At 43.7% G+C, this 21,321-nt stretch overlaps 1 protein-coding gene across 1 annotated transcript in view; it reads right to left on the bottom strand.

Moving 5' to 3' along the window:
- The window catches only part of SCARB1 (scavenger receptor class B member 1), a 43,272-nt gene extending 22,241 nt beyond the window's left edge, over window positions 1-21,031 (bottom strand). The window contains exons 1-7 of the mRNA XM_044685400.1: window positions 20,856-21,031; window positions 16,079-16,220; window positions 11,901-12,104; window positions 8,917-9,012; window positions 7,462-7,577; window positions 6,437-6,603; window positions 949-1,067 (exon numbers count right to left, since the gene is read on the bottom strand). Coding sequence (XP_044541335.1) covers window positions 949-1,067; window positions 6,437-6,603; window positions 7,462-7,577; window positions 8,917-9,012; window positions 11,901-12,104; window positions 16,079-16,220; window positions 20,856-21,031 — 1,020 coding nt within the window. The remainder of the gene's footprint in view (window positions 1-948; window positions 1,068-6,436; window positions 6,604-7,461; window positions 7,578-8,916; window positions 9,013-11,900; window positions 12,105-16,078; window positions 16,221-20,855) is intronic.
- Between the last annotated feature and the right edge of the window lie 290 nt (window positions 21,032-21,321).

Below are 21,321 nucleotides of genomic sequence, written 5' to 3'. Positions count from 1 at the left end.
GAGGGAGAGAGGGAGGAAGTGAGGAAGGGAGGGAACGAGGGAAGGAAGGAGGGAAGGAAGGAAGGGAGGAAGGGGAGGAAGGAGGGAGGAAGGAAAGAAGAAGGGAATGAAGGGAGGGAAGAAGGGAGGGAAGAAGGGAGGCAGGGAGAGAAAGAGGGTGGGAGGCAAGGAAAGAAAGAAAGGTCCCCAAAACACTGGGGGATAGAACAGCCCATCCCCTACAGTTCACTCACTACAAAGAGATTTCAGATACCTTGAGTGACCTTGTAGAGACTAATCTCCATTGAGTGGGAAGGTCAGAAGCCAGACAGACAGCCAAGGGTTGAGAAGTGAGTGGGAGGTGGATGAGTGAACACTGTGAGCTTAGGAAAATAGTTCTAGGTGTTTGACTCTGAACAGGAAAATGGAGAGGCCCAAGCTTGAGAGGATAAGAATCAAGTGAAGGTTGTTTTTCTTCCTTTGTAAAGGATCGGAGCAATCTGGGCATACTTTAGATGACAAGGAAGGAGACACTGAAGAAGAGAGAGAGAAATAATTTGTTGTTGCTTAGTCAGGTCCAACTCTTCATGACCCCATTTGGAGCGGAGGAAACTGAGGCCAAGTGACTTGCCCAGGGCCACATAGCCAATAAATGTCTGAGTTGCCTCTGTAAAATGAGCTGGAGAAGGAAATCCAAACCACTCCAGTATCTTTACCGAGCAAATCCCAGACGGGGTCATGAAGAGTGGAACAGACTGAAATGAATGAACAACAAAAACCAAGGCAAATAGGGTTAAGGGACTTACCCAGGGTCACACAGTTAAGTGTCTGAGGCTGGATCTGAATTTGGGTCTTCCTGACCCCAGACTCCCCCTTCTATTCATTGTACAACCAATAAGGAAGGACAAACTGACCTGCCAGCCCCTTCCCCAGGCTCCCTTCCTGCTATGAAAGCAGGGGCTGACTTACCGGGTGCACCTCGAGGAATAGGGAGTGCTCGTCCTTGTTGGGATGGAGCCCAATGACAGATTCGACCAGTACCGGGTCTGCGTTAAAGAAATGTGGCTGGGAAAGGAACATCGGGGCGTCTGGAAAAGACAAAGAAGAAAGGGTGAGGCCTCCCAAGGCCAGACCCAGTCAGGCACGAAACCCTGCTGGGAAACTCTTGCCCAACTGAATTAGGGGCAAGAAGGAGCAGAGTGTGTGCCATGCTCCGTCCCACATGTCCCACACTTGGGCCACCGAGGCTGGTTCCGTCACACCAAGTCCTCGGGCACCAGCAGAGGAACCTTCACTCTAGAAGAGAGGAAAAAGTTGGCAAAATCTGGAAACATAAAAGTTTCTCGTTCCACCATGGAGGGGGCTGTGAGGAGGACCTCCCCGTGTTTTACTTTTAAGCAGAAAAAGGAAAATAGACGCCATCGATTCACCAATAGTTTTTTTCTTGCTGGGGTCATTATCAGTGTGGCTGATCGGCCCTTGTGATGGCAGAAACCCAATTCTGCGCACATCTCTGTGGGATTTTCCAGGCAGAAAAGCAAGAGATAAAGCTGGGTGATAACTGTTAATTAATTTATGACTTCATAGCACTCTCCCATGGACACACAAACTCAGCCTCGTGACAGACAGAGCGCCCTATCCATTGTGTACCGGGTATGACCTGTTCAACATCTCTGAGCTGCCTCCAATGATTTCGTTTCCAGTGTAAATCACAGGAGACACTGGGCCAATAACTCTTAATTAATTTACAGCTTTATAGGCTTTTTATATGGGCAATTCCTCCGCCATCAGAATGATGTCTCCTGATAGGGTAATTAGGACCTGCTGGCTGAGCAAAAAGCTGGTCCTCACCAGGACACCGAGGCACCATTTTCTGAGAGTTCTGAAGGTGGAGCTTTTCTTTTGGGAGTTTCTTCCCTGGTTTCGTAATGTTCTTGGGATCTTAAAAGGGATATTCTATGGGTATCCCTCTCACGGCTGACATCTCTAGCACTCACTGCCTAGGTGAGCTGGTGGCACAGTCACTTTCTCTGAAACAGTTTCCTCTTCAGAAAATTAAGAGTTGGGTAAAAAATTTAGCCAAGTGGGGTCTGCAGACCTCTGGGGGCCCCCAAGACATTTTCTGCGGGTCCATGAGATCGACATTATTTGTATAATAATTCCAAGCCTTTTAAATTTCTCATGTTGTAAACATCAATAATATATATAAGCTCTTTGGGGCAGAAAGTAAGGGAATCCTCAATAATCTTTCATTATTGTCTTAGTTTCCTTGTTTATAAAATGAGTTGGGGAAGAAATTATTCCAGTATTTATTTGTCAAGAAAACCCAAAGGGGCAGCTGGGTAGCTCAGTGAATTGAGAGTCAGACCTAGAGACAGGAGATCCCAAGTTCAAATCCAGCCTCAGACACTTCCTAGCTGTGTGATCCTGGGCAAGTCACTTGACCCCCTTTGCCTACCCTTACCACTGTCTTCCACCTAAGAGCCAATACACAGAAGTTGAGGGTTTAAAAAAGAAAAAAAAATGGAGTCAGACATGACTGAAAATTGACTGAGCAATAAAGAGAGGTTAGAACTCTAGGAGGTGGGTACTATCATAATCATCTTTTTATACATTGGGAAACTGAGGTTGAGAAAGGTTAAGTGACTTGCCCAGGATCATACAACTAATTAAATAACAGTCTGGGGCCAGATTTTGATTCTGGTCTATGCTCTACCCATTGAACCACCTAGCTGCTGATGAGTTCAAATAGCAATTATCAAATAAATATCCTGTCACTGACCAAACCCCAGCCAAGCTCTCCTCTGGCTGGCTGCTACTCCTGGCCCCCACAACAGCCTCCCGGGCAGCATCTGAGGTCATGTCCTGCTATCTGTACTCTAGACTTAAATCTGTGCCGTTTATCTTGGGAGTGGCTAAAAAAGGCTAATTAAAATGGCCTCATGGAGAGAAGCCCTAGGGGAACCCTCCTCTATTTCACCAGGGAATGAGATACATAGCTATTGCCCAAGACCAGTGGACAAGAGGACAATGATCCCAAGGACTACTTACCAGCTGAGCTTCAGGCAAAGCATCTGCTCTGGAGATATTAAACATCTTTAGATATTAAAGGGAGTCTAGACAGAGTTGGAACTAGGACACGGCAATCAGGGCTTTGCCTAAAGGCAAAAAATTAAGAGGATGCCCAGTGGCTTTTCGGCCATGAAGAAACTTACTAGGGCTAATAAGCTCTCAAAGTTAGGGAAAAAAGATCTTAGTGGGCTGAATAGAATGAGGAGGAAACTAGGTGGCACAGTGGATAGAGCAATGAATGTGCCTGGAGTCAGGAAGACCCAAGTTCAAATCCTGACTCAGACACTTACTAGTGGGTGACCGTGGGCTAGTCACTTCACCTGTCTGCTTCAGTTTCCTCATCTGTAAAATACGGATAATAATAGCACCTTACTCTCAAAGTTATTATGAGGATCAAATGAGAGCATATTTGTAAACTGCTTAGCTTAGTGCCTGATCCATAATAAGCACTTTATAAATGTTAGCTGTTATTAGTCTATTACTTAACACTCTGCTTGCCTCAGTTTCCTCATCTAGAAAATGAGAGTGATAATAATAGCACCTGCCTTGTTCTAAATCCCTCCTGATTAGAGAAATGCAAATCAAAACAACTCGGAGGTACCACCTCACACCTAGCAGATTGGCTAACATGACAGCAAAGGAAAATAATAAATGTTGGATGGGATTTGGCAAAAGTGGGACACTAAGGCAATGCTGGTAGAGTTGTGAATTGGTCCAACCATTCTGGAAGACAATTTGGAACTATGCCCAAAGGACTTTAAAAGGCTGTCTGCCCTCTGATCCAGCCATAACACTGCTGGGTTTCTACCCCAAAGAGATAAAAAAAAATGGGAAAGATTCTGTTTGTACAAAAATATTCATAGCCGTGCTTTTTGTGGTGGCAAAAAATTGGAAAATGAAGGATTGTTCCTCAATTGGGGAATGGCTGAACAAATTGTAGTATCTGCTGGTGATGGAATACTATTGCGCTCAAAGAAATAATGAACTGGAGGAATTCCATGTGAACTGGAAAGACCTCCAGGAATTGATGCAGAGTGAAAGGAGCAGAACCAGGAGAACATTGTACACAGAGACTGAAACATCGTGGAACAATCAAATGTGATAGACTCTGCTACTAATGGAATGCAATGATCCAGGACAATTCTGAGGGACTTATGAGAAAGAACACTATCCACATCCAGAGAAAGAACTGTGGGAGCAGAAACACAGAAGAAAACATACAATTTATCACTTGTTTACATGGGTATAGGATTTGGGGTTTGGGTTTTAAAAGATTACTCTTACAAAATGAATAATCTGGAAATGGGCATTGAGTGATAATACATGTATAACCTAGTGGAATTGCTTGTCAGCTCTGGGAGAGGGGAGGAAAAGAGAAGAGGGAAAGAATATGAATCATTTAACCATGGGGAAAAATTTTTTTAATTAAAAAATAATAATAATAACACCTACTTCCCAGGATTATGATGAGGCTAAGATGAGATAATGTATATTATCTCCATCCATTGCACCATCTAGATGCCTCCAAAAGAATTAATTAAAGGGGCAGCTAGGTGGGTTCAGTGGATTGAGAGCCAGGCTTAGAGACAAGAGTTCCTGGGCTCAAATCTGACCTGAGATATTTCCCAGCTAGGTGAATCTGGGTAGGTCACTTGACCCCCATTGCCTAGTCCTTACAATTTTTCTGCCTTGGAGACAATACTCAATATTGATTCTAAGATAGAAGGTGAGGGTATAGAAAAAATATATAATTACTTAAAATAGGGAATTACCAAATCCCCTGTGGCCTGGCCAAACCCCAACTGAGCTTTTCCTTAGCCAGAAGGGCTCACTTTGCAAACACTAATGCACTGTGTAAATATAAGTGATGATTATTTTTTGATGGTATGCTAATTTTTATTGTTTTTTTATTTCTGAAAATTTTTATTTAATTAATTGATTTAGAATATTTTTTCCATGATTCTATGACTCATGTTCTTTCCCTCCCCTATTCCCCGTCCAGTGTCCCTCCTGCAGCCAAACATTGGGTTTTACATGTGTCATTGATCAAAACCTATTTCCATATTATTAATATTTGCATTAGGGTGAATGTTTAATCATCTACATCCCCAATCACATCCCCATCGATGTTTTTCTTCTGCTTTTCTGCTCCCACGGTTCTTTCTCTGGATGTGGATAGTGTTCTTTCTTATAAGTTCCTCTGCATTGTCCTGGATCCTTGCATTGCTGCTAGAAGAGAAGTCCATTATATTCAATTGTGCCACAGTGTATCTGTCTCTGTGTACCATGTTCTCCTGATTCTGCTCCTTTCATTCTGCATCAATTCCTGGAAGTTGTTCCAATATAATTATAATAATAATGACATATAATAATGATGATGATGATGATTATCTAGCTAGGGAGAAGGGAGATGAATCTATGCTGCTTAAAAAGCTACCAAAATGCTCAAGTGGGAGGTACTAGTCACGAATCATTCATTTGGTGATGGTCCAAGGGGCCAAACTTCAAAAGCCATTTGATCCAACCCCGTCACTTTACAGAAAAGGAAACAAAAGAAAGCCTCATTCTCCAGCCTCTACGTGAAGCTGCTCATTCCAGAAAGAGATTATAACCCTGGGAGATAGAGGCTATCACTTTCCCTATTTTATTTGGATGGATCTAACTGTGAAAAAAGCTTTTCCGGACTTCGAAACTCATTAGGGCTCTTTGTAATCTCCCCCCATTGTTCCAACAGAATAAATCTAATCCCTCCTCCAACTTTTCCAAGCCCTGAAGCCAGTGACTGTGAGTCTTCTCTACTCTCGGGCTCAACACCCTGAGTTCCATCGCCTCACCCTTTCTAACATCAAGGACCATCGCCATCTGGTAGCCATCCTCAGGCACTCTCCAGCTTATCCATGCCCTTCTTTGTACTGATCATTTAAGAGAAGAATGAGATCAGTGTGGGTGGAGGTGACTCCAGAATCTTTGGGAACTGCTAGCCTTGGGGCTCTCACCCCAACTGGCAAGAGTATTCCAAAGGGAATTCTGCCAGCCTTGCCCTCCCGCGGGATCTTATCATACCGGCAAGTAATATAGATGGGGGAAAAGAGATGAAATATCACTGAATTATTCTGCCACCAGCTAGACTTGGGTGCTTCAATTCCAATACTGAAGCTTGCATGTCATCGAATTTATTTTTATGATGTTTCTGATATCCAGATTTTCCCATTTGCCCCAATTAAAATGGGAAAATGCACCCCCACCCTGCTGAGGAAAAAGACCTGTTTGCAGCACATGCTATGAACTCATAAAAATAACCATACAGATGTTTATGAATCAAAGGGGCCATAAGAATGACCGGAGATCAAGAAGACAGACTCGTTCCAGGAGAAGTCTTACGTACTTGACTGGCAGGCGCTCATATTCTGGATTCCTGTTTCCAGGCAAGGACAGAAGCCTTCATTCGGTGGGTAGACAGACCCGTTGGCAAATAAGGTGTCAGGGGCCACAAATCGAAAAGTAGGAATGCCTTTGAACTCTCCTGATTTTTCATATTTAAAACTCAAGGACCTGAAGGGTTGGAAGAGAAAAATAACTCAAGAAAATATCATCTACAAGCAGGAACACTAAAAATATCAGTGCATCAATTAGCTCCTCAAGAAACCAAAGAGGAACCAGACTGGGAGGTCAAGAGGGGACGTAGTTTCTCATCTTGGTTCTACCACAAATCTGATTTGACTTCAGACATTACCCTTCAAACAGATTTATAACAATCCCTCCCTGCATTGCACAGGTGGGGAATTACTGCACAGCCTGCCAAATTCAGCTGCCAATAGCTTGCTAAAATGCTTTTTTCTCCCATTTAAGTTTTTATTTGCTGGCAAAAAATTAATAGTTCAACGGTAGGGAAGGGAGGAGGGCCAAATATGGAAATGACGGTGACATAAAGACAAAGAGGTATCAACATAACTTTTTTTTTTAAATCCTGACCTTCTGTCTTAGAATACTATGTATTAGTTCCAAGGGAGAAGAGGAGTAAGGACTAGGCAATTAGGGTTAAGTGACTTGCCCAGGGTCACACAGCTAGGAAATGTAGCTGCCCCGATATAACTTTTTAAAGTTATGGCAAAAAGACAAGAGTTTGGATATGCACAAGCACACATATCTGTTCAAATTTTTGTACTTTGTCTCCATGGGACACGGGAGCAAGCCACTTCCCTTTCTTCAAGATTTGGTTTCCTCTTGCTATCAAATGAGGAAACTGGAACAAGTTGGTTTCCAGAATCCTTTTTTTCAGCTCGATTATTGTGATTTTGTGCAATATAAGCTCAGATGGAATGAGGCAGCCCCGGGCAGGAAGTATGGATCCTGCTTCCCTGAGAGTGCTGCCATAACTCCACCAAAACCCAAACAAAAATAAGTCATTACCGGCAAGCTTCTGGGCTGTAGAACTGAAGGTTATAATCTGGAGTCATGAAAGGGGCCCACATCTGTCCAGATGTCCCATTAATCATATTGCACTGGTCTGAATTCCAGAAGTTTAACTAATAAACAATAAGAAACAACAAATTAATCAATTTCTTAATAACAAATTAAAGGGGGAAGGGAGGGGAGATTTACAAGCTTTAACTCTCTTGTGATGCTTATGGCAATTTTCAACATGTTTCATAGTTTCCTGGAGTTATTGTGGCCTAAATACTTCAGTCACTCATGGGTAATTTTCAGGAGATGATAATGTGAAATTAGCTGGACTAGTCCAAAAATCAGTTCAGTAAACATTTATTAAGTAACCTAGATTAGCATCAAATCAAGGTGGGGGCAGCTGGGTAGCTCGGTGGATCGAGAGCCAGGTCTAAAGACAGAAGGTCCTAAGTTTAAATCTGGCCTTAGACACTGCCCAGCTGTGTGACCCTGGGCAAGTCACTTCACTCCCGTTGCCTACCCTTACCACTCTTCTGCCTTGGAACCAATACACAGTATTGATTGTAAGACAGAAAGTAAGGGTTAAAAAAAAAAAATCAAACTATGGGCAAGTCATTTAACCTTTATTTCTCCATCTGTAAAGTGGAAACAATAATACCTCCTCATAGGCGTGCTATTTCCTTCCTCACATATGACACTCCTCCTGTCCCCATGTTTGTTTGTTTGTTTTTTTGCACTGGCTGTCCCCCATCCCCAAAATATTCTCCTTCCTCATCTTGATCTCTTAGAATTCCTGGCTTCTCTCAAGGCTTGACTCAAGTTCCCCCTTCTATAAGGGGTCTTTCCTGGTCTCAGTTACCAGTGCCTCTCCCTAGAAGGTTATCATACATTTGATTTGAATATGCCTTGGACATACCTATATATTCGCATATATGCCTGGCATATAGTAGGTGTATTGAATTAAGGTATATGAATATAATAAAATTTTACTGTGCCATAAGAAATAATGATGGGGATGGTTTTGGAGAAACCTGGGAAGGCTTGTATGAACTGATGCAAAGTAGCGAGCAGAACCAGGAGAATAATTTCTACTATGTGAGCAATTCAGGAAAAATGAATAATTCTTGAAAGACTTAAATTCTGATCCATGCAGCAATCATTCATGATTCCGGAGGACTAATAATGAATGAAGGATGCTACCCGCCTCTTCATATAGAAGTGATAATTAAACCAAAAAATGAGATACACATTTTTTGAACGTAGCCAATACAGGAATTTGTTTTGTTCAATGTTGAATATTTGTTACAAAGGTTTGGTTTGGTTTTTTGGGAGGGAGAGAAAATAATTCTTCATTGAACCAACAATTTTTTAGAAAATATGGGTTGACTAACTATAAGCATTGACTGAAATCAGGTAGGAAAAGTGGCATTTAATATCAGCTATTATTATCCTGCTTCTTACCTTGGTCTTGCCATTCCACCTGTCCACCAGGTGGATTTTGCTGAAATCTTTGACCCCCGTAAATACATTGAACAATCCTGAATTGGAGTTGTTTAACTACAAATAATTAGAAAGAAACAAGTCAGTATCCTGGGGAAAGAACTCGATGAGTATGTGCTTTATTCATTTCCATTCCAAAACCTTAAAATATATATATATATATATATATATATGAACATATACAAAATTCATGTGTTCTGAGACAGAGAGGAGAGCATCAAAGATAGAGCACTCATATTTCCTTCTAAGACTCATATCATCAGATTTCCATTCTCCTTATGCTAGATTTAGGGGAAAGAGGGAGCTCAGTAGCACATTGGATAGAGTAGGCTTAGAGTTCAAATCTAGCCTCAGACTCTCACTAGCTGTGTGACCCTGGGCAAGTCCCTTAACCCTGTTTGCCTCAGTTTCCTCCTCTGGAAAATGAGTTGGAGAAGGAAATGGCAAACTACTCCAGTATCTTTGCTATGTGATCCTGAGCAAGTCACTGAACCCTGTTTGCCTCAGTTTCCTCGTCTGTAAAACGAAGTAGATAAGGAAATAGCAAACCACATCAGTATCTTTGCCGAAAAATAAACCAAACAGGGTTAGGAAGAGTCGGGCAAGGACAGAACAACAACAAGTGTCTAGACTAGCCTAGAGAAGCGATGGGTTCCTTCTCATTAGGATGGGAAGTTGGGGGGGATTCCAGCAGAGGCCAGATGATCACTGGGGGATTCGGTCTGAGCATGGGTCAGACTTCATGGCCACTGGAATCTCAAATTCTGTGATTCTGAAATGTTCATCTACCATAAGCCTAGAGCCTTACAACTATGAGAATTTATTTTTCATATATTGTATTAATTGTTATATATGTGAAAAATTACTGTGTATTCCTGTGTCTGGGATCTGGGTCAGAGAATCTGAAGAAATGTCTTTCTTTTACATAGAATTTGGTTAATGAATGAAGGAGACAAAAGTCCTTTCCTGGCCTGTGTGACCTCTCCTAAGGTGGGGATGGGGAGGGGTGGATAAACTGATGGACTCTTGATTAGCTATCACCAATTAAAGATTTCTTGGGATGGTCTAGGGAGGGGCTGAATAATGAGTTCATTTATTAGGCTGCCCCATCCAGCTTGGGTCATCCCTGGTCCCAAGAGAGCCATGGAGACCTATTATCAATTTATCAGTTTTGATACTGGCTAACCAACAAACCTGATGTAATCAAAAAATGTATATTCATGGGGGCACCTGGGTAGCTCAGCAGATGGAAAGCCAGGCCTAGAGACAGGAGGTCCTGGGTTCCAATCTGGCCTCAGACATTTCCTAGCTGTATGACCCTGGGCAAGTCACTTAACCTCCATTGCTTAGCCCTTACTGCTCTTCTGCCTTGGAGCCAATACACAGTACTGATTCTAAGGCAGAAGACGAGGGTTTTTTCTTAAAAAAGCATATTCTTAGCCCAAATAAGTCTTGAGACAATTTTAATCTCAACACAACAAAGGGCTCAGAATAGCAAAAAGAGCCCTAGATTGGGGAGTCAGGAAAATAGAACCCCAATTCTTCCACTGCTAACTTTCTGTAGGATGTGGAACAATATAAAAATATAGAATAATGAATATACTATAACTTATAATAAATATACTATTTGATATATGATATCATGAACATGTTATAGAATGTAATAAATATAATGCAATTATCAATTATAATGAATATTATAAATATATAATATAAACTAAAACATCAATAAAATAACAGAGTCCAGAAAATAAGGAAAAACAAAAGTGTGGTCCACAGACTTAGAGTTGGAAGATCTTTTCTTTTCAAAGAGACTTTGAAGACCCCCTTCATCCAAGATCTTGATCTTACAAATGGGGAAACTGAGGCCCAAGGAAGGGATGTACCCACAGTCATACAAGCAGTGACAGGGGCAGGATGCGCAGCCCTTTGCACTGAATCATGCCCATGGCGCTCCTGAAGGGGAGGTGATGGACTCAAGATGTACAATAACACCCATTTTTGGATTCGGTCAATGACAGAATTTGTTCTGTTTGACTCTGGAGGTTTGCCACAAGGGTAGTTTCTTTTTCTTTTTTTTCCCTCTTTTCTTTTTTCTTTTCTCACATTTATGCGTGAGAAGGAAAATCTATTTTTATTTATTGAAAAAAATTCATTTTTAAAATGCAGTTCCTTGGTTTAAGAGGGGAGAGCAGAGGAAGGAACAAGAAGCCAAGGACAGCTCAGCACCAAACTGTCTAGGAACCGGCTGCTTCCAAGTTCTTGGCCTCAGGAAGATTTATAACAATGGATATTGAATGAGAAAATGAAGCCAAGAAGGAAAAAAAACTAGATACCTAGAATGGCCACGTTGGCCTAAGCCAAGAGAGGAGGAAATGAGTCTTCCTCTTTCTGTCAGGGAGGTTTCAGGGGCAGGACTAGGAACAGAGAAAGTTCCATAAGCTCTCGAGTCCATTGCTGGGCCAACTGGTTTTTCTGATTTTTTTTAAAATCTTTTTTATAAAGGAATATCCACTGGGCTGAAATAGCAGGAAAAGCATCATCATGAGACAGGAAGGTAGCACAGTGGACAGAATGCTGGGCCTGGAGTCAGGAAGATTCATCTTCCTAAGTTCAGCCAGTCTCAGATGTTTATTAGCTGTGTGACCCTGGACAAGTCACTTCCCCCTTTGCCTCAGTTTCCTCATCTGTCAAATGATCTGGAAAGGGATCTTTGTCCAAAAAACCCCGAATGGGGTCCCACATAATCCAACATGACTGAAACAACTGAACAACAAACAGCCTAATGAGGGAAAGAATGTGATAAGAAAGCAAACGCCATCCTATTTCATGGTCTGAAACACAAAATAACAAGGTTTAACGGGGTTTGGGCTACCTGCTTTCAAAGGCCGGGTAATGGGGCCTCTGTGTGTGTGTGTGTGATGTTTTGACATATTCTGACTCACCTGTGCAAATAAGCCAAACTTATCCTTAAATGGCATCATGCCAGGGAAGTATTTATTCAGGAGATCAATCAGGGGATCCGAATAGCCCCACATGATCTCCCCCACGGTGCGATTCAGGAAGGCGCGCTGGCCGAACATGCTGAACGACAGGCTCATGAGCAGCTTCATAGACATGGGTTTGTGCTCCATCATCATCGAGGACCCCTAGAGCAGAGGGAGGGGAGCACCGGAGTCATCGGGAGGGCTTGTGTTCGAGATCCCCCACAGCCATCCATCTCCCCCGCGAGCTCTGCCTCCGACACTTTATTTCACTTTATTTTGTTTTTAACTCTTCCTTTCTGTCTTAGAATATCTACTAAGTATCAGTTCTAAGGCAGAAGAGGGCGAGCGCTAGGCAACTCTCTATCCACCGAAGCACCGAGCTGCCCCTCAACGAACATTTCATAACAATTTAGAATGGACGAGGCACCGGGGGCAAAACTGAAACACCTCCAAATTTACTTACTGTCTAGCCCAGGAGAGAACCCATAAACCTGGACTTCAATAAACAAATAAAATAAACAAAAGGGTTACAGACTAAATAACAGACAAATGATGGAAGGGTGAGGAAGAGCAGGGAAGGGGCAGCATCTGAGCCAAGGTTTCAAGTCAAAGCAAAAAGTGTGGACTTAATGCTTACAAAGAAAGGCAAAAGCGACGTCCCTGCCAGCAAGCGGTATCCACTTTAATGCTTTAAAGCAGGGGTCGGCAACCTTTTTAGCCGTGAGAGCGATAAACGCCATATTTTTTAAAATGTCATTTCGTGAGAGCCGTACAGTGCTCACAGTGCGGCTCCTGTAAGAGTGCCTGAAAAAAAAAATGGACTTTATGGCTCCTGCAGAAAGAGCCATACGTTGCCGACCCCTGCTTTAAAGGAAGAGAGGAATTCTAAGAGGTGGAGTTAAGGAAAAGGCAAAGGGCACAGGCAGGGGGCAAAGGCAGGAGGATGAGGAATAGACATTAATGCAAGAGGAACCCAGTCTGAGTGGACCATGAAGTAGGTGAAGAGGACTAATGTCTAATAAGCCCCTAAAAGGAGAGCAGCAGTCAGGGCCAGAAGGGTGTTAAGTGCTAAGCAGAGGAGGAGTGTTGTTTTTGAGCCTGGAGAAAATAGAGAGCTATTGGAGATTCTTGAGCAGAGGAGTGACCCAGTCAGATTTTTGCTCTGTTTGATTGCTGTCTTGATGATGGAGAAGAAGGAGAAAGAGGAGAAGGGGAAGAGAGGAAGAGGAGGAGGAGGAGGAAAGGAAAAGAAAAGAAGAGAGAAGAGGAAAGAAGAGGAGAGGAGAGAGGAAGGGAAGGGAGGAGAGGGGAGATTTGAACCAGCTCCTCCTATCTCCAGGTCTGGCTCTCTATCTGCTGAGCCACCGCTGTGCCAATATACTGAATTCTTAACATTTTTCCCATTGTTTTCTTAAGTGAAGATAATTGATCCCCATTTCTCAGGTGTAAATTCTTATCCTGGAAATTTGACAATGTGAGTTAGCTCTAGCATACTCCTAGTTTTCTCCTCTCCTCTCCTAGCTGGAGTGACCCTGGGCAAGTCACTTGACCCCCATTGCCTGCCCTTACCACTTTTCTGCCCTGGAACCAATACACAGTATAGATTCTAAGATGGAAGCTAAAGGATTGAAAAAAGAAAATCTGGCCTCATATGACTGCCTAGTTGTGGGACTCTGGACAAGTCACTTGACCCCGGTTGCCTAACCTTTACTTAGAAACAATACACATTATCAATTCTAAGACAGAAGGTAAAGGAAGGGGGGGGGGGGGAGACAGAATTTTGGTGTGAGGAAGGTCAATTATCCAAAACATTTACCAGCACAACTCTGGCTAAATCCCTTTATCTCAGTCTTCCCATCTGTCAAAAGGGCACAGTACCTGACTCATCCTCCCTCTCTACTACCTAATTACTTAGGTAGATGGTGAGCTCATACTCCCTAAGGGATGTCGTGAAGGCGAAATAAGATGAAGAGATGGAAACACCCTTTGGAAGAGTGAAAAGGGTCACACAAATGCAGAGCATCCTTGCTCTCGGGAACACAGACAACAATGACCGATGCTTGCTCCAGCCTTCTCTCCTCCAGTTCCAGTTTCCCCACAACCTTTACATTCGGATGTGACCTCCATTTCCTGGCCCACCAGAGACCAAAGCCCTTTCCTCGAGATATCGAGAGTAAACTCAGTCACTTCTTCTCCCCCCAAACTGGTAGTTAACATCAGAAGTGAGATCCAAACCAAGCGTCCTGCCTCCAAATCCACCCTACTTTCCACTATATCAGATTCCTCCCCTCCCTGCAGTCACCCAACAACCCCTAGACATACTATCCCCATTTTACAGGTGGAGAAACTGAGACAGATAGAGGTTAAGTGAATTCTCCAGTCACCCAATTAACACATTAAATCAGCAAGCATTGCTTAAGTCCCAAGGAAACAGCAGGCACTGTGCTAAAGCTTGGTGGATACAGAGGAAGGCAAAAGGTGGCCCCTGCCCTCAAGGTTCTCACAGTCTGATGGGAGAGGCAATATGGACACGACTGTGGACAAAGTATACCCAGGATAAACTGGTGATAAAACAGGGAGAAGGCACTAGAATTAAAGAGGCTTGGGAAAGGTCTACTGAAGGTAGGAGTCTATCTGAGATGGGATGGAAGCCAGGAATGCCAAAAGGTAGAGACTAGAAAAGAAAGCGAGAGTTCTAGCAATGGAATATAGTCAGTAAAAATGCCTGGAGGTAAGCGATGGCATAAAGCAGCCAGGGCAGTGTCCATGGATCAAAGATAACCTGGGCAAGTCACTTTCCCCCCACTGACCAGCCCTAACTGCGCTTCTGCCTTGGAACCAGGGCTCTAAGATGGAAGGTGAGGGTTTAAAAAACAAAACAAGAAAGAAAAAGAATCAATACTAAGTGCATGACCCTGGGCAAGTCACCTAACCCCCACTGCCCATCCATTACTGCTCTTCTGCTTTGGAACCAGCACATAGTATGGGCTCTAAGTTGGAAGGTGAGGGTTTAAAAAAATACATGAGAGGAATAAGGTGTAAGAAGACTGGAAAAGCAGAAGGGCGAGATTACGACAGCCTAACTGAAAAGTTTGAACTTGAGACTAGAGGTGATAGGGAGCCACTGAAGTTTACTGAACTGGAGAGAGGGCAGGAGCTAAGATCAATTAAATAAATGTGTGGAGAATGGACCAGAGCAAGGAGACACTGGAGGTAAGGGGGCACCAATTACTAACCACTGCAGTAGCTCAGGTGTGGGATATGAGAGCCTGCATCACAGTACCAGAGGAGAGAAGATGTTACCAAGGAAAAAAGGAAGAGAAGCCTTAGCAGCTGCCCAGATCTGGGGGAGGAGAGAGTAAGAATTCAAAGATGGTACCTGTGACCTTGGATGACTCAGAGGATGCCGGAGATACCTTTGACACTAACAAAGAACTTAGTAAAGGGGAGAAAGTTAACAAGTTCAATTTAGGGTATTTGAGTCCAAGGCATCACTAGGACATCCAGCTAGATGTCCAACCTCTAACTGGATTCAATTCATGTTAGAAGTGAAAGTCTAGGGGGCAGCAGGGTGACTCCGTGGATGGAGAGCCAGACCTAAAGACAGGAGGTCCTGGGTTCCAATCTGGCCTCAGACACTTCCCAGCTGTGTGACCCTGGGCAAGTCACTTCACCCCCATTGCCCACCCTTACCACTCTTCTGCCTTGGAGCCAATACAAAGTATTGATTCTAAGACAGAAGGAAAGGGTTTAAGGGGGGGAAAAAAAGAAGTGAAAGTCTAGAAATCAAGAAAGAGGTGAGGGCTGGATATGGAGGTCTGAGAGTTATCCTCACAGAGATGATCATGGAATCCATGGAGGAACGCACTTAGAGGGTGGTACCTGGCTGAATATCCAGCAAAGGAGACTGAGAAGTGGTCAGACAAGTAAGGAGGAGAACCAGGAGAGAAGAAGAGAATATCCAAGAGAAGAGAGTATCCAACAGCGTCAAAGGTTTCAGAGAAGTCAAGAAGGATCATCGGATTGAGAAAAGGCTAGCAGGTACGTGGGAGGTGAGATGGGAACTCGGGTCTGAGTCCTACCCTCCTAAGCCCCTGGATCATCTGGCTCTCTGTGGCAGTAGAGACGAGACTCACCAAGACCAAAATGTTTGGCATCACAATGTAATCCGTTTCTGAGCCGCGGGACATGTGAGGCTGAAATTCAAAGGTGCGGTACTCCAAGAAGGACACCGTGTCATTGTCGTGGAAAGTGATGTTGCGTTTCTGTCTGTATTCTCTGTGAAAACAAACCAAGGGGACCCGGTGAGCGCCCCATCTGTCAACACCTCACCACATCCTTCTCTCCCATTCGCCGGGTCGAGTCTTCTAGGTCAGGCTAGAATATGGCCAGACACGACCTCCGGCAGGAGTCTCCTAACTGAACTCTGCTTTAAAGGTCTCCCGCAATTAGCTGATGAGGTCCTTGAGAGCAGAGACTGGCTGTCTCGCTTTGCTTCACACATTCCCAGGGTTTGGCAAGCTTAGTAAATAAAATGCTTTGGACGCTGAATTCCATTCTCACCTCCCCGAGCCATTCCCATCTCTCCTGCTTTAACAAAAATCCAGAATTTAGCCTGCAGTGTCCAGGTCAGTCCTGTCCGAACACATTCCTAATTTTTTTGTAGAGAGATTTACGGTATCAGATGTCCTTGGCAAAGTTCCCCATGTGACTGAGCAAGGCTAACATTCCAGGGGTCCTGGCCGGGGCCAAGTAATTCCCTGGCCTGGGTATAATCACTCGGTTCAATCTCTCCACTTAGAGTATCTTAATGGCTCAAAGTCTGCCTCTTCCAGGAAGCCTTCCATGAAAAACTCTTAATGCTACCATTTCAGGGAAAAAAAAAAAGACAAGGGCAGCTAAGTAGCACAGTGGATACAGTGCCAGGGTGCCAGGCTACCGTGACGTGGGGTAGTCCTGGGTTCAAAAACACCTCAGAGGGGCAGCTGGGTGGCTCAGTGGATTAAGAGCCAGGCTTAGAGACAGAAATTCCTGGGTTCAAATCTGTCCTCAGACACTTCCTAGCTGTGTGACCCTGGGCAAGTCACTTAAACCCCATTGCCTAACCCTTACCACTCTTGTGCCTTGGAACCTATATATAATATTGATTCTAAGATGGAAGGTGAGCGTTTAAAAAAAAATAAAAACCTCAGATACTTCCTATCTCAGATTCGTGTTTTAAATGCACAAAATAAAATGCATAGGATACCCCAAAAAAACTAAATATTAGTGGAAATTAAAATGTAATAAAGTTGACAAATGCCTGAAATCTCTCCATGGTACCCTGGATGGGGAAGAGGAAAGAAAAGGGATAAAGAATGTCAAGTTAAAAATCCCTTAGTTCCTGGCAAGGAAGTCTGTTGATCAATGCAGGACAAGTGCCTGTTCTGCAATGTCTAATCTTTTCTTTTTCTTGATTCAAAGATATTTTATTTTCCCGATTACGTGTAATTATAGTTTTCAAAAAAAAATTATTATTGTTGATGTAAATTTTATATAGTAAATAAATTATAAATTATTATAAAATAAGATCCAAACTGTCTCCTTCCTCCCTTTGCTCTTAATTCTAGTCCTTTCTCTCTTTTAATTATTTCCTGTTATTTTTAAATATTTCCTATAGTTGTCTGTATGTTGTCTATTAGAAATAAGCTCCTTGAGGGCAGAGACTGTCTTTTGCCTCTTTTTATATTGTAGGTATTTAGCTCGGTGCCTAGGATATAGTAAGGCACTTAATAAATACTGATTTATGGGGGCAACTAGGTGGCTCAGTGGATTGAGAGCCAGGCCCAGAGGCAGGAGGTCCTGAGTTCAAATCTGGCCTCAGACACTTCCCAACTGTGTGACCCTGGGCAAGTCACTTCACCCCCATTGCCTAGCCCTTACCACTCTTCTGCCTTAGAAACAATACACTGTATTGATTCCAAAATGGAAGGTAAGAGTTTAAAACACAAAAAATAGAATAAATAAATACTGATTTATTGATTATAAAGCTATTGAATACACCTGTCCTGAATTAAACATGCAACTGCTAGGGAACCCTCAGGCTCCTTCGACCTTCTTGGTCACTTTGGTCAATTGTCTAGTAAATGCCTACCATGTGCAACGTGTCATTCCTAAGTGGTCACTCTCCATCCCATCAAAGTAACTGACGCCCTTAAAGCATTCTCAGTCTCCTCCTTAGCTCACAGAGTGGCAACTGCTGCCTCATGTTGAAAAAGTCTCAGGCAATTGTTTCTGCCCTAATTTCACTGACCTTTGAGACGAGTCATCGGTACCAAAGCATTATTAAGTTTTTCTGTTCCATTTGGCCCCCAGTAAGATGGGGGGGGGGCGGGAAATACAGTGGAAACAACTCAAATTTGGAATCAAAAGACTTGGGTTTGACACTTGCCTTGGAACCAATACTATGTACTGGTTCCAAGTCAGAAGGTAAGGGTTTAAAAAAAAGAAGACGACGACGACCTGGGTTTGAATCCTACTTCTGTCCCTTACTACCTGCAGAACCTCGAACAAGTTACTTTATCTCCTCCTCCTTGTCCATAAAATGGAAAGTCTGGACTGGTTGGTTTCAAACATTGCTCTGAGTTCAGATCAGAGATTTAGAGCTGGAAAAATAGTTCAATCTTCCCATTTTACCTTAAAAAAATTTTTTCCCCATTTATAGAGACTGCTGGTGGCACAGAGGAGAGAGGACAAGCAGTAGACTCAGGAAGATCCAAGTCTAAATTCAGCCTCACCAACTGTGTGACCCTGGGCAAGTCACTTCACCTCTGCCTGCGTCCATTTCCTCATCTTTAAAGCCAAGGACTCACAGATTCTGGGATCTCTTTCAACTCTAAATCAATGTCCCTGAGACATCCTATAAACAGTCCCAGGACATATAAAGAATCGTTATAGGAGAGCAGGAAAAGCCCTGGGCAAGGTGGGAGGAGGATAACTCTGAAGTTGGGCAGATCATTCGCCTTCTTCATTTCAAAAAGGACGAGCTGCAATAGGTGGCTTTTGCAGGTCCTTCCTCAGGGGTCACTGGATCTGGAGGCAGGAAGTCCTGAGTTCAAAGATAACCTCAGACACCTCACCAGCTGTATGGCCCTGAGCAAGTCACCTCACCGCTGCCTGCCTCAGTTTCTCTGTGTGTAAAACGGAGATAAGAACATCCTCTAGTCCCAGGGTTGTTGTGAGGACCAAATGAGACAATGTTTGTATAATGTTTAGCACGATTCCTGGCACACAGGAAGCATTATATAAATGTTAGGTGTTATTATTTTCATTACTCATAATAATAATAATAGCACCTACCTCCAAGGGTTAGGGGGGGATCAAATGAGATAATAATTATAAAACACTTAGCTCAGTGCCTGGCACGTAATAAGTGCTAAATAAATGTTAGCTATTATTATTATCATTATTATTATCTGTAAAAGGGGGATCATAATAGCACCTCCCTTCCCAGGGCCGGGGTGAAGATCAAATGAGATAATAACTGTAAAACGCTTAGCTCAGTGCCTGGCACATAGGAGATGCTCTAGGAATGTCAGCTGTCATTATTATTATTCCAGCCCCAACAGCCTGGGCTCTATGATGACTTCTAAAATGGCCTGTATACCACCTTGTTGCTAGGCTGTATTGCTCCCCACTTATTCCTGCCATCAGAGCAGAAGCTCCTGGAGGGCAGGGGCTGTGTCTACCTCTCTTTGCCACCTCTGCCCTCAGCCCAGAGCCTGCCCCAGTGTAGTAGGCTTAATAAAATGAATTTAATAAAAAACTTAACAAAATGCTTGTTAATGCAACCTTGTTCCCTTGTTTGGTTCAGGCCTTTTTTCAATAGTATCTGACTCTCCGTGACCTCATTTGGGATCTTCTTGGCAAAGACACCAGAGGGGTTTGCCATTTCCTTCTCTAGCTCATTTTACAGATAGGGAAACTGAGGTAAATGGAATGAAATGACCTGCCCAGGGTCACACGGCTAGGAAGTATCTGATTCTCTATGACCTCATTTGGGATTTTCTTGGCAAAGACACCAGAGTGGTTTGCCATTTCCTTCTCCAGCTCATTTGACAGATGGGGAAACTGAGATAAATAGGGTGAAATGACCTGCCCAGGGTCACATAGCTAGAAAGTATCTGACTCAATATGACCTCATTTGGGATTTTCTTGGCAAAGACACCAGAGGGGTTTGCCATTTCCTTCTCCAGCTCATTTGACAGATGGGGAAACTGAAACAAGCAGGGTGAAATGACTCTCCAAGAGCCAAACAACTAGGAAGTAGCTGAGGATGGACTTGAATTCAATTCCTGCTGACTCCAAGCCTGGTACTCTATCCACTGTCCATCTAGCCTCTCTTACCCCCATGTTAATATGATATTCTATAATTTTAAGCAAGATGAACTAAGTTTAACTGAATACCAACTTGGCTTCCACCGAGAGCCTATCATTGATTTTTTTTTTTAATAACCCTCACCTTCTGACTTAGGATCAATACTGTTGGGAGCAGCTAGTTAGTTGGCTCAGTGGATATAGTATCGGTTCTAAGACAGAAGATATGGGGGGAAGAATCAATACTATGCATTGGTTCTAAGTCGGAAGAGTCGTAAGGGCTAGGCAATGGGGGTCAAGTGACTTGCCCAGGGTCACCCAGCTAGAACATATCTGGGGTCAAATTTGAAGCCAGGACCCTCCTGTCTCTAATCCAGGCTCTCAATTCACTGAGCTACCCAGCTGTCCCCATCACTGAAGCGCTGTCCCTCTTCTCCAGCTGCCCCAGTCCAGTCCTCAAGCACCCACCAGCAGAGAGCTGCCACGAGCAGGCTCTCCCACTCTGCTGTCCAGGGCCGGAGTCCGGCTGCCAGACGGGGGCCGAGCCCCCCTTCCTACCTGTACACGTAAGGGCCCCGCTCTTGGACGCTGGGCTTCTCCCCCTTCAGGACTTCTTCCGGGTTGAGGACGTTGAACAAGTAAACAGATAAGTAGAAGGGAATGGGGATCTCCTTCCACATCTCGAAGGACAGGCTGCTGGGGTCAATCCTGACGTTCTGGGGAGAGAAGAACATCCCGATTCATAAAAGCAAACAAATAAAAACGTTATGCCTCAACAAGGCTTCTTTTATTCCCGTCTCCATCCATAACAAATAAAAATTCTTTCCAGGACAGCAGCCACGGTGGGTGCTGGCTCTCTGCCCTCTGAACCCTGGCACAAGAGTGGAAGATGCTGGCGTCTCCATGGGCACCGTGTGGGCCGGTCCAGGGAGGATAACGGAGCATCCTGGATGTCTGGTTCACAAGGTCACAGATCTAGAGCTGGGAGAGACCTCAGAGGCCATCTGGGTCAACTGCACCTCAT

Source organism: Gracilinanus agilis, chromosome 1, assembly GCF_016433145.1.
Source record: "Gracilinanus agilis isolate LMUSP501 chromosome 1, AgileGrace, whole genome shotgun sequence".
NCBI classification, from domain to species: domain Eukaryota; kingdom Metazoa; phylum Chordata; class Mammalia; order Didelphimorphia; family Didelphidae; genus Gracilinanus; species Gracilinanus agilis.
The sequence above is the reverse complement of the archived record's forward strand: the minus strand, read 5'-3'. Positions and strand labels throughout refer to the sequence as shown.